The sequence below is a fragment of the Nipponia nippon genome, unplaced genomic scaffold (assembly GCF_047370975.1).
Source record: "Nipponia nippon isolate SJK-2023a ecotype South Korea unplaced genomic scaffold, ASM4737097v1 scaffold_3, whole genome shotgun sequence".
NCBI classification, from domain to species: Eukaryota; Metazoa; Chordata; class Aves; order Pelecaniformes; family Threskiornithidae; genus Nipponia; species Nipponia nippon.
In genome coordinates this window covers 56,425,272-56,439,008 of record NW_028262347.1, presented here as the reverse complement: position 1 = coordinate 56,439,008, position 13,737 = coordinate 56,425,272, and the positions used below count along the sequence as shown (strand labels likewise).

Below are 13,737 nucleotides of genomic sequence, written 5' to 3'. Positions count from 1 at the left end.
TCAGATTGTTTTTCATCCAAATCAGAAGATGGCAGCCTTGTTTTGCCGTACAAATACTTTACTGTTGGAGTGCCATCTGCTTATGAGAAATACTGTGCAGGTGTTGAGGAGATCACAGTAAAAGGCTGTGCATGGATTTAGTTGCCTTTTCCATGCCGGTGGCAAACTGTTGGGACAGTCTTTCATTCTGGTGTAACCTCCCACCTCCCAAAAAAATCTTGAAACAGAATTTTGGGAGACTAAGGAAGCCCTTGAGGCACAGATGAGTGCCAAGCAGTTACGCTTCGAGCTGTTGAAGAAAGCTCTGTGGTGGGAGGGCATTGCAGGAACACTGCAGATAGAAGCAAGTGAGGAACTTAGGAAGGTCTGAAGCCAAGGGGGAGAGTTGTTGAAGCTGGCAATTGGACAAACGGAGCTAACTTTCACTGGAAGTAGAAGTTGTCTTTAGCAGCATGTTACCAAATCGTGGTCGCACTGGTGGATGTATCGAGAACAGTAGTGAAAGAATCCATTGGGACTTGGGAAGATGTAAGAGTACATCTGCCTTGCTGGAAGGAAAAAGGAAGAAATAATGTTCGTATGCTGGTCAAGTACAACGGGCCATGTCCCTGTGGATAGCATGGTCTACTACTCTACTAGAAGCAAAGACGCAAAGTTTAATCAATATTGTCCAGTTTTGTTAATATGAGATGTGGGATATGAAATAAGGCGCGACAAGCGCAAGTATCTGTATAAATGTAAATCTGTTTAAATAAACATCAGATATAAACATGTTTATATATAAATTCTTGTTTAGCTGCTGAGAGCGTATGATCTTTCTCACACACTTAAGTTGGAATGGTTTGCCACAAACCTTTGCGTCAGGGTAGAAGGCAGCATAGAGTGCTTTTGATTTTTACACTAGATTTGAAAACAGATGCTGGATGCAATTATTTTTTTTTTTTCCAATAATGAAAACAACCAAAAGCTCTTTGAACAGAAGCAATAGTAAGAATGTACTTCCAGCTCCTGATATTCTTTTTCATAGCAGATTTAAATGCTTGGTTGTTGTGTAGTGAAAATGGAGGCTATAGGCTGCACGTGAGGAGCAGGTACACTTTTGAATGTTCTCTTACCTGCTTACAGACTTTCTCTTAGGAACTCATTTTACTGCGGCATAAAGATCCTGCTCCCTTCCTCTCTTCCCACAACATATAGTTAAAATGAACAAAAGCAAAAAAGATTAGTAGTATGTATGTTAGGTCCTCTTTACAGTTCTACTCACCATATTATAATAATAGTTTGGGGTAATTGGGAGATTGAACCTTCCTCATTCATCTGATAAGGAGCTTGAAGTATTCTGCAGGTGACACTATTCAGAATAAACACCAAAATAAAAGGATAGAAAGGTTAATGCACCTCATGCAAGTTGGATTGGGTCTCTGTCATTGCTTCTCAGAGAGCCATGTCCTGATCATCTCACATTTTACAGTACCCTCTTCAGGGTAAATTTTCAGAGATCTGAGTATTCTTGTATGATTGTTCTTGGCTACTGTGAACCAGATTGGTGGAAAAGATCCCTGGAACCTCACTGTCAAAAAGATGGAATTTCTAGCCTTGCAAATGCTGTAGGGAAGGTAAAGATAGTGTAGCGTAATGACTGGGCTGGGGTTGCAGGGTTTAGAAGCTGAAATTTATTCTTTGAAGTTAATCTAGGAGGAGGACTAGGAGAATCTGAAATAAGATAAACCTACCTTTCTCAGTAATCAAAGATAATTGGAATTCTCTGCCTTCAGAATATCAGAGAGGCATATCAAATAGTACTTTCACTATGAAATACTGATCAGACTGGTCTAGAACTTGAATGTCAGCAAGTTTTACCGTTTATCCTGTAGTAAAACTGAATAAGGGAGCAATGTGGTTCTCTACAAGCTATTGTCGCATAGAAAAGAATGTTTTCTACAGGCAGAGCCAAGGGTGGCATATACTTAGTCTGTCACTTTTGTGAAATACAACTCTTTTCCTCATAGTGCCAATGAGAGTTTTAAAAAACCTGCTTGCAAGTTTTGTCTTGGTGTGTGGATGTGTGTGGTATGGCATGAATGTATGTCGTCTTATGTTAAAACTGAGTTTTATTGCCTGTTTCTCCGTAGCACAATAAACAAAGAACAGTTTTCAAAAAGGAAAAACGATACACTGGACCCTGAACTGTAAGTAATGATGTCACATTTTGAATGGTCCTCATTTCATTGTAACTATTTTGTAAATTACATGTTATTCATTCGCCATCAGCTTTGTTTTTCAGTGTTTTCCAAATTTTATGTAGCTCTGTTAGCCATCAGGGGCTGCTCAGTAAGCAGCATATCTGGCATTCTGTCCTGAGAACCCAAACCACCACAGCTGTGCTTGAGAAATATGTAACACTGTACGTATGGGCCGAAATTAGTGCATTTTGTTGTCTTGAATGTGGATTCAACAGAAGGATGAATGCAGACAACTCTGCTTTGAAACCCTGTTGTGGCAAATGCTGAGGTCTCAGAACTGATTTGTGTCACTTGGCAGTAGCTCTTTTGGTGCTGTTGGCTTTTCTAGTTGTCATATTTTACGGGCAGCTGTAGTAGAAGGAAAAGTTGTTAAATTTGAATTAGCCGGTTCCTCTACACTGCTCTGGAAGCAGAACTGTAGACGTTCAGGAAAGATGATGGTGACTCAGCTGCTTTTCCTTATATTCCTGATGGTTTTTTGAAGCCACTTTACATGTTGCTGCTTTATACACCTATGCTGCTACTCTGCAAACATTACCTTCATTCTCAAATGAATGAGCAAAAAGGATATGTATTCTTCCCACGCCATCCTTCTAAGGGCATAAGGGTCAGCCAGTTCTTCTGTTTTACAAGCGCTGTGGGAAGGAGAGAATAGTAACTTTGATTCATAACTTTTCTTTCCCTTTGTTATAGTGAAGATGCAGCCTAATGCTAGAATACAAGCCTGACTTACAGTATGTGCCCTGCATAAATGGCAGCTATTCATTCAAAGTCTCAGACTCTTATAAATAGACATGTTCAAAAGGAGTCAGATTGTCCTGGTACATGAAGCAACCTTAGGTATTTTGGAGAATTGTATTTGCCAACATCTGTGAAGTAAACCATACCACTTACCTCAGTTGTCCTTAAATCTCTGCTAAGTCTTCTGAAAGTGACTTTGACATTGCTTCTGTGTTCTTCGTTCCCACCTTTCTGCAGTATATTTGCAATGTACCCCAGGCTTCAAGCACAGTGGGGCAACTAACAGCCAACTATTTCTCTGGTTCTTCGCTTCCGAGACCTGTGAATCCACTTTCCTCTCTTCATTATAGCAACAAAGAGTTTACAGATTTTATCCTTAGAAGGGCTTCACTTTAAAAAAAATGAGTGAAGCGGATGGCAGTAAGGCAAGCAAATGGTAATAATAATGTGTCCCTGCATAGCCTACCTCACTTGAGCTGGCAGGTTCTTAATTCATTCTGGAGGCTGTTATCAGCATAGATGTGCCCACTATGTTAAATAGGCTCTTGAGCATAAATGCTAGAACTCCTCTAATAAAATGTTACAAAATATACAAGCAAGTAATGATACTACTAACCTTGCTTCCCTTCCCCCTTTTTTCCTTCTACAGATTTGTTGAATGTATAGAGTGTGGAAGAAAAATGCACCAGATCTGTGTTCTTCATAATGAGATAATCTGGCCTTCTGGGTGAGGAATTTCTCCTTCTTAAGTAGAGAGTGTATGATAGATTTACTAGAGTTAGTGCATAAACTTCCTTATATTGGTTATATTTAAATGAGTGTCTAATGGAAGAAGTTGCATTCCCACCTGAAAAATTTACAGAATATACAGGGTAACATAAAGTTTAGGCATCACATCTTACTGTGTTGTGTGTGAAGTTGTTTCTAATCTTAACTGTTTCTAACATTGCTGTGTGTGGAAAAGGGCCTTTCAGCCATATGTTTCAGCCATTTACGTTTACATTTATGTTTAAAGATACTAGTCCTTCATGAAAAGATGTTTGTAGTTCTGGTAACAATTTCATACTCATCTATTTTCTGTACAAATCATATTGCTTTGTCATCTTCAAAAAATTTTGTAACCACTGTTAAATTTTTTTTTTTTTTACCTCAATGATCAAATTAAATCTGAAAAACAATGTAGTCGTCTTTAGATACTCCATAGTTCTTGATACTGGGGTTTTTTTTCTGATTGCTTTAAAAGCTTTTTTAAAAGCTGATAAATGATATGTAGATAAAGCTCTGTAAGAGTTTATGTTCCCTTTCTTGACAAGAAAGCTGACTTCCTATTGTCCCATCCACATTGCTGCAGAAGAGGGTAGACATCCTGTAACTGAGGAAGAATCTGCCTGTTGTTTCATGCTACAGTGCACTTGGGCATTTAGAAAAAAATCAGCCTTTTGCTTTATGTATTGCAGTATCTCATCTTCATCAGAGACAGCAGTTTCAGACTATTTGTTCCAAGAATACCTTAAGCCAATATTGTTAGACCTGCCAGTGGAGACCCTGTTTCCTGGGCTTGCAGGTGGTGACATGGGTGACTGACAGGAGATGCACCCCCTGGAGCTTAGATCCTCCTCTGCAGCTCTGAAACAGTTGGGCCATTTCTGCTGGCACTGTTCTTTGTGCTGTCTTTTATTTCAAATTTCAGTTAAGGTATTTTTCAGACCAGATAAGATCTGGTGAAAGATTTTGCTTCTAATGGTAAGATGCTAAAGAACTTTACAGTCTGACTTGGGGTGGTTTTTCACTTTCTCCTATTTTTGCTTCAGCTTTGTCTGTGATGGCTGTCTAAAGAAAACAGGACGAACCAGGAAGGAGAACAAATTCTCTGCTAAAAGTAAGATTCTGATGCTTGCACCAACAAATCTTAAATAATTTGTTAAGAATGGGGAAGAGGTGACTTTTGTGCTTGTTTTGCATTTATTTCTTTTTTTTTTTTTTGAGTTAAAAGAGGATACTTTTGGTTAGTTCTGAACATCAGTTCTGTGATGTTCAGAATGTTTGCATTCACGGGTGGTGTTGTTGGTTAGTAGTCTGTTGTAGAGGGTTAACTTGCATTAGCAGCGCTCTAAAATGGTAAGATACACATCCTTTTCTCTCAGTTGCAGTATTAATAGCATTGGGAAATAGTTGCTGTGTGACTGCAGTCTAACTTAAGTTTATGATAACATGTTCAAGTCACCATGAGTACTGCTACTCTTAAAAGCTTTGATGGAGATAAAGGTTGCATCAGCTGGTGACAAATCTCTATAGATACTTCCTCTTGATCAAGGCAGCTGATTTAAAGGCAGCGTACAAGGAAATTTGGGCAGTCATTGTCCATCTGTTCTGTAGACAAAATAGTCTTTCAGAAGCTTCTTGGGTTTGTGTACTTCTTAAAAATAGTGAGTATTTACATTTCTGCTGCTAAAAAAAAAAATCCCCAGCCAACAATAGCGTCAAGATTCTAACAAGTATTAACTGTAGTGTTAAGCAGTTACTTTTTAAGGTCTTTCTTTGGAAGAAGAGGAAGGAGATATCAAGGACCGTAAATTGTCTTGAAATTTGGGGGATGGCTTACAGTTTGGTCACAAAAAGCATTCTCGTCAACTGTTCTTATGAAATGGAAAGCAAACCGCTCAGTAAATGGTTTTACTATCCGAGTCTTTTTCCAAAAATCTCCAAAATCAAAACTTCCTAGATTTACCAAGAATCCAGAAAGAATTTGAGGGTTCTTCTGCAGTTTTTATTAGCTTTTGTTTCTAGCAACCTGTATGTATTGCATATGTAACGTAGTATAGTGACGCTTTACTGAAAGGTGTCAAATTGGAAAAATGAAAAGCTGGTTGGCAGATACGTAACTCTAGCAGAGGTAATAGACAGCAATGAGACAGGCCCTGTTACACCAGAAGTCTTAAACTCCCTTTCAGCTTTAGGTTTTGTGTCAGCTAATGCTATGCTTGTACTTCTTTTGTATGAAGATTGTTTGAAAATGAGAAACTTCTAAACTAACTACATTACTAGCAGATAGAGTTGTATTTAGTCGTTCTTTCCATTATTGAAATATATTCTTTTGGTAAGTGGAGAGACTAACTTGGCTAGTGTGGCTTTATAGACAGAATATACTTCTAAATGCAATGTCTGCTCTTGAAGCTATGTTTGAGAGCAGTGTTTTGCAATCCAGTTTAAGTAATTAATAGCTTGTATTCAGGAGGAGTCTTAATTGTGATTGACTTTTAAGACAGATAGAAATGGGGTTGAAATACAGATTCTTTCTTCATTTGAATAATGTATAAACCATAAACATGCCTGCAGGTGAAAAGCAGCTCACCCCATTTAGAAGTGTTAGTGTTTAAAGACAAAGCTTTAATTTGTGATAGCATACTGCATGTATTAAGAGTCACTTTTCATTGAACATCTGAATAGAGAAATCGCATTTGAACAGTTCGGTTTTGTATATATTTAGAGCTGTACTTTTCTCCTGCAGGATTACCGGCTACAAGACTTGGTACCTTCTTGGAGAACAGAGTCAATGATTTCTTAAGACGACAGAATCACCCTGAGGCAGGAGAGGTTACAGTTAGGGTGGTACATGCATCTGACAAAACTGTCGAAGTAAAACCAGGAATGAAAGCAAGGTATGTTCTTTCCATTTCTAATTTTGCTCCCTTTTTTGGGGGAGGTGGAAGCTATTTGAATTTACTTACATACTACTATCTTGAAAAAATACTGTTGTATACAAAACCTCACCACTGACCAGTTCTTGACAAATAGATGTTACAGCAGCATATTAATTATTTGTGATGAGTGTCATCTTTTTCATAGTAAAAAGTGGATGCCTTGTATTTTGAGTAGACTGTAAGCATTTAACTTTCAAATTGCACTAAAATTACATTTGGAGTAGCCCTCATCATTGTAGCCTTTACCTAGTGATATGTATGCTCTAATATGTGAATATATTTGGTATTCCTCTTTACCTTCTGTAATCCGCAGGTTTGTAGACAGCGGAGAGATGGCTGAGTCTTTCCCTTATCGAACAAAAGCGCTTTTTGCCTTTGAGGAGATTGATGGTGTAGACTTGTGCTTCTTTGGCATGCATGTACAGGAGTATGGTTCAGACTGTCCTCCACCCAATCAAAGGTGAGGAGCTGCATGAAAGTTTTTATTTTATTTTGGTACTGTCTCAGTTGGGTGAACCTTCTGAAGTTCTATATAGAGCTTCAGTGTTGCATATGTGAAAACTCTTAGTGCTGTTAGCTTCTAGAAGTAAAGTAGCTTCTGTAGGGAATACGTCAGCAAAAGTCGCTTCTTACTGGGGATGCAGGCTGGCAGGCAGTGTTGCCTTAAGGATCAGTTGTCAGTTATTCTCAAGGAAGGGATTGCATAGTTTTGAAGAGATGAGGCTAGGATATCAAAAGAAAGCTGAATTTCTAGAGGTAAATTAGGATCAGAGGCTTTGAAGACTGCTGTTGTATTGGATGCTTCAAATGTATAAAATCACATGAAAAAACTTGTAGAACTAATTTGAAATCTCCGCTTCTCATCATGCCTTTTTCTTTTTCCTAGGCGAGTGTATATATCTTACCTTGACAGTGTTCATTTCTTCCGCCCTAAATGCTTGAGGACTGCTGTCTATCACGAAATACTAATTGGATATCTAGAATATGTCAAGAAACTAGGGTAAGTCTTTTTTTAATGTTTTCTTCTGTGCAGCATTTCTGCTAGGTAGTTCTTATTGTAAATAAAATTACTACATCCTATTGTGCAGAATATGGTGCCTAAATATCAACCAGTGATAGAATAACTTGGCAACAACTGTGTATAGTTGAAAAGGAGAAAAGACAAAAAGGGATTGCAGGCTTTTCAGGAGAGGCTTATGCTTCAGATATTTTTAGGTTTCCCGACTTATGTAAAACTTCCTTAAGTCTAAGTAGAAAAAGTGAGCCTTTTTATCTGGACCATAGGATTTTGCTGGGCTTGTTGATAGTGCAGTTCTTATGTAATGCCACTGCTTTAATCAGGTCATTCATTTGGGCTGGCAAGTAAGTTCTTACCCATGTTTATAAGGAGAAAGGTAAGTGTATTCTGCATGTACTGACTAACTCTGCAACAGCTGTGTAAGGCTACAAAGAAATCTATTCTAGAATGAGTAGTTGAAATTGTGAGAAACGGAAAAGCTAGAAGAGAAAGAGGAGAGTATACTTGGGACAGCACAAAAGAGACCACAGAACAACTGAAGAAATGAGAGAGGTGGAAATTAAATGACCATGATTACTGAAGTAGAAAAGGCAGTGAAGTAAACATAAATCTATTGTCGAAGGTATCTGATGTAGCTTGGCAGAGTTATTCATGAAGAAATCGTTAGGGACTGTTTAGAGTAGTTGCATGAGAAAAATTAGGGGAGTCAGAATGGAGGTGGGTGGTACTGTCTTCAGTACCTCAGTGAGATGATGATATTCCTTAGTACTTCAAAGGCACACATTAGACTCCTTTCTGCCCTTTTTTTATTGTGCATTTTCTAACCTGTGAGTCTGTAAAATTGCTGCGTAGAGCTCAGGCCTCAGTTTTACTTAATGCTGTTTGCTATGCTAATGGGTAACATCAGGTTCTCATTTTGGGAAAACAATATTGGTCAGGCAGTATCATCTCTCCCTTCTCAGGCAGAAGGAATGACAACTGGCTGCAGTTCCCAGGGTTTGGGTAGGGTTCTGCAGAGCTGTTTCTCACCATGGCAAGGATGGATATTTTTCTCTAACTTGAGATCTGATTATTCCTCCTACTGGCGTTCTTTTCAAAAACTAATAGAGAAGAACTGAGGATGAAGAAGTGATCTTTGTGGTATTATATTCTCTGCAGCTGCTACTATTTGAATGTCATTTGTCTTCAAAGTACTTAGACTGTACACCCAATAGCGTATGTTGGAAGTGACTGTTTATTCCCAGGTATAATTGTGAAACCTTTTAAAACTCAAAAGTTAAAAACCAGAGGATTTACAGTAAAGTGAATTGTGTGTTTAAGTAAATCTGGTTTTAAAATATTGCCAGAAAATGAAAGACTGTACTGTCTCAAGGAAACAGAATTCTGGCTTTTACTACTGAAATAGCTAGTCTCCATCTTTCTCTTGTTAGTTGATTGGGAGGCAGCAATTGCAGGTCTATATCAGGCTTTGATTTTTATCTAGACTGGAAAATGTACACACTTTATATAAACTACTCCACATAGAGCGCTGAATTTTAAAAAATTAGGGAAAAGATGGTAATTCTATCGCATGAATGAAGCCGGAATGAACACTAGAATTAAAATCTTGGAGAGCTATAATTATTGTCCATCTGGTAACACCAGCCAACTTTGTGGTGGCTCCATCTCGTGGCGGAGAGTAGAGCAAGCTCCAGCGTTCCTCTTCAGAGCCTACATGTACTGTTTTTTTTTTTTTTTGTCTAATGATACTAGGTATACTACTGGACATATCTGGGCATGCCCACCTAGTGAAGGAGATGACTACATCTTCCACTGCCATCCTCCTGACCAAAAGATACCCAAACCCAAACGACTGCAAGAGTGGTACAAAAAGATGCTGGACAAATCTGTGTCGGAGCGCATTGTCCATGATTACAAGGTTTGTGAAGTGTATGTTTGTACTGAGGGGGCGGTGTTTGACTGGTCTTGTCTTGGTTTCTTCCTTGCCTTATGCATTGTGCCTGATTCTTGGAGTTTACTGTATTAGTTTTAAGTTAATTGAGCCCTAAAAGTGTAGAGTTAAAATATATCCTTTTCAAAGCATGTAGCTTCTGAAATTATTCTAGCAAGAGATTTGCAATGGTTCCTTAGAACAAACTAAATTCTTGAGGAATACTGTAAAAGAGAGCAAATCTCATTTCATTAACACAAAGAAAATACACGGAATCTTTACTCTTCCTATGCTAAATAAAATTGCAGGGTTAGGCTGCTGACGCAGTTAGAATTATGTAAAATATTATTGGAATTATCAGGACTTCAGCTAGTGTCGACAATATATATAAATTTTATAATTATTTTATATTGTCCCTTTTTTATTATTATTTATATTGATTTATTTTATATTGTCCTATTTGGTAGGTATGCATATTGAAGTCTAGCACATGGTAATGGTTTATTTCTTCAGAGTGGGAATATTTGAAATGTATTTGACGAACTGTCTGTAACTGATGCAGTGTTAAATTCCATTTAGAATGTGCCCTCATAAAACGAATTGAAATATTAAGCTCTTAAGATCTTTTCTTGCTCTGCTGGTGCTTTTTTATCACTTATTGAAAAGGTTGCCTTTACTTATGTGTCTTGTAGTAGTGGTAACGAAGTGTTTTGCTCTTTTTCAGGATATATTTAAGCAGGCAACAGAGGATCGTCTAACAAGTGCAAAAGAGCTACCTTACTTCGAAGGGGATTTCTGGCCTAACGTTCTAGAGGAGAGCATTAAGGAGCTAGAGCAAGAGGAAGAAGAACGGAAGAGAGAAGAAAACACTAGTAATGAAAGCACAGATGTAAGAATGCTTCTGCTATATATATGATCTAATGTAAAAGTTGTGATTACATATGGCTCATTAAAAAAAAAAAAGGGGTGGCTAGGCACTTTGGGTAACTGGCTTTTTTTCCCCCCTTTCTAGCTTCAATCTACTATAAATTTCAGTTTTATATTTTATAAATTAGAGCTGTTAAAATACCACTAAGCTACGTTCATATGAGCAGTGCCTGTTCGTATGGCTATAAACCTAACTAATTACCACAGTCAATTAGATTGAAACAGCTGCTAGCTGAATATTTTGCTGCTGAAATCCAATTATCATCAAAGTTCATGCTGCAACTTCAGCCTGACTTGGAAGCTTTTTCCTTAAGCTTTAGCTTTTGGACAGTGGCTAACTCTTTTCTTTCCAACCGAGATGTTATGATACCAATCTTAGCAGAACATTCTGAGAAAGTAGCAGTGTGATTTAGTAGTTTACTCAGTATAGTTTTTTTTAGTAGAAAGCTTTAAGGCATTGAGGATCTGAAGCACAAAATACTGCTCAACTGTTTTTGGGCTACTTAAATTTCTTGCTGGTTATCTTGTGCAATTTTTTTGGAGAACATGCAACAACTGTGCTTTCACATTCCACAAAGAACAAAAATAGGTATGCCTCTTAATTCAACAATAAATTTGAAAATGAACAGATGTGGAATTTATGCATCTGCCCATCCTTGGATCTTCTCAGCTTTTATCGAAGAGGTGGTGAATAAAGTTAGTAGCTTTGCTCACACAGTAGTGCTTGTTAGTTAACTCTGCTTAAACATTGCTGCTTCGTCACCTTATTAGATGATAGTTTTTTTGTTGGGGTATAGAATTAATCTTTTTCCTAAAAGACCTTTTGGATCAAAAAAGTTAGGTTTAACATTACAACTAGAATTTGTGGTTCTCCTGTGCTGCTCTTTGCAATGCCTCTTTTCAAGGACTTTGTATAAACTAAGTGCAAGAGTAACCTGGGAATTAGGCAACTCGATATCAGATTTGCATTAACTAACACCTTACTTAGGAAGGTATTATTTAAAGGTTTGTTTTCCACTTAGCATAGCTGCAAGTTCCCATCTCTCTAATATGCTGGAAACCAGTCATGAGGAATCTGACCTAGCTCTGTGTGTGAGGTTGGTCAACACTTAGTTGATCCTCCACAGCAGTTTGGTGCCAAAATCCTGCAGTGGGGGAAGCTTGCAGCATATTACTATTTAACCTCTATTATTAAAAATAATTTCAACTCTTTATTGATCCCATATTTCACTTCTTGAAAATGAGGCAATAATAAACTGTACTCTCAAATGAAGTGCTAGTCATTCATGTTCACTGGAAATTTCCATCCTGACAAAGTTATTTTAAGCTTAGGAAAAATGCTTATTTGGATAAGAATTGCTTTGGTTCTTGATCATCATATGCTGTAATGTTTTGAGGGGCCCTCTGAGCAGCACTGTTCATTGCTAATTGATTATAATTGAAATTAAGCTGACCCGTTTTGTTTGACTGTTGCAGGATATGACAGGAGGAACGTGCATACTAGAAATTGCACTACTACACAGTTGCCTCTTGGACTCAAAATAACAGCTTCCTATCAAAATCAGTTTAATGCAGTCTATTAAAAAATAAAAATAAATCTGTCAGGGAGCTGTAGCAAACTAAATCTAGATTAATTAAGTCTGTCTTACCTCTGATTAGTGGAATATCGGTTGTACTTTTCAGTTATTTTTAGTTTTGAATTGCATTGAGAAGCCATCTGCTGAACCCCTTTGTCATTATCCAAGAGGTTCTTCCCTGTTCAGCAGACAAACAGGTTTCAGTAAAAAACATTTCCCTTGCACCTCCTGAGCATTTGTGCTTTTAATAGTTTTAGAACTATGTATTGCTGATCTTGATATTTTCTGGAGTGATTCTAATTGAATTAATTTAATATTTCAGGGGACCCTGGTAAGTGTCTTCGGAATAAATTATTGTGAAGTGTGTTTTGTCCTGTAGTTATAGAAGATGTGAAAGTAATAAAATGCTGATGTGGTGTAACTTAGACACCTGACATAAAATACCTTTAAAATTAATAGGTGAGCAAGGGAGACAGCAAAAATGCCAAAAAGAAGAACAATAAGAAGACAAGTAAGAACAAGAGCAGCTTGAGTCGTGGCAATAAGAAAAAGCCTGGCATGCCCAATGTGTCCAATGACCTCTCCCAAAAGCTGTATGCCACTATGGAGAAGCACAAGGAGGTAAGAGTTGATAGAATGAGACATATGTATTTTACTGAAGTAGAGAGGTGTACAAAGCTTTGATACTTTAGAGTTGTGCCCTGTAAATTATACAGGTTTGGCTGGAGAATTGAGTGGCACACCAGATAAGTAAGTCTGGGTGCTTTTTGCTGCAAGGGCAGTGGGGATAAATACAGCTGTGCTCATACAGAACTTCCTACGTCTAGACTGTCACAAAATTTTGCTGTTCAGTCCAGTGTTCCTTACCTAATGCTTCTGAAGAAGGTGAACCTGCAGGGCACCCAGAGGTTTGAAACTTCTCAGCCCTTACAAGCACACCACCCTGGCGGCACATCATTCAAGTGTTAGTTGGTCCTGGAATTGTACGCTCTGTGTAATGAAGTTTGGCAACCAATACATCGTGATAAGTTCTGGCATTAAGCCTTTTTACTTTTCAGGTCTTCTTTGTCATCCGTCTTATTGCTGGCCCTGCAGCCAACTCCCTGCCCCCCATCGTTGAGCCTGACCCACTCATTCCGTGCGACCTGATGGATGGGCGTGATGCTTTCCTAACCCTTGCTAGAGACAAGCACCTGGAGTTCTCCTCACTACGACGGGCGCAGTGGTCAACCATGTGCATGCTGGTGGAACTGCATACCCAGAGCCAAGACCGCTTTGTTTACACCTGCAATGAGTGCAAGCATCATGTGGAGACCAGATGGCACTGCACTGTTTGTGAGGTATGCTTGGTGAAGTTTTCCCTACTTGTGTCCCCGTATCTCTGTGCCCAGAATGCTCTTCATCCGAACTAATTTCTCAGTATTAACTGATGGAAAAAGATCTGTACAGCTCATCCTCTGGCAGTTCAGAAAGAAAGGAGAGGAAACGTTTTCTGTAACAAGTGATTCTACTAATCTGCTACTTGATGTGATTTTTGTTGTCGTCTTCAAAACTGTGGAGAACTGAAGTAGAGTTGTATTTTCTGTAGTTCATTTAAGGT

The 13,737-nt window shown here is 38.2% G+C and overlaps 1 protein-coding gene across 5 annotated transcripts in view; it reads left to right on the top strand.

Moving 5' to 3' along the window:
- The window catches only part of EP300 (EP300 lysine acetyltransferase), a 66,108-nt gene that overhangs the window by 47,847 nt on the left and 4,524 nt on the right, over window positions 1–13,737 (top strand). For 4 of the 5 annotated variants that reach the window (XM_087766092.1, XM_087766090.1, XM_087766091.1 and 1 more), the window contains 10 exons: window positions 2,133–2,189; window positions 3,634–3,711; window positions 4,796–4,863; window positions 6,493–6,643; window positions 6,999–7,145; window positions 7,572–7,685; window positions 9,456–9,621; window positions 10,358–10,522; window positions 12,597–12,758; window positions 13,196–13,477. In XM_087766092.1, coding sequence (XP_087622218.1) covers window positions 2,133–2,189; window positions 3,634–3,711; window positions 4,796–4,863; window positions 6,493–6,643; window positions 6,999–7,145; window positions 7,572–7,685; window positions 9,456–9,621; window positions 10,358–10,522; window positions 12,597–12,758; window positions 13,196–13,477 — 1,390 coding nt within the window. The remainder of the gene's footprint in view (window positions 1–2,132; window positions 2,190–3,633; window positions 3,712–4,795; window positions 4,864–6,492; window positions 6,644–6,998; window positions 7,146–7,571; window positions 7,686–9,455; window positions 9,622–10,357; window positions 10,523–12,596; window positions 12,759–13,195; window positions 13,478–13,737) is intronic. The other variant, XM_087766094.1, reaches the window with a different exon arrangement.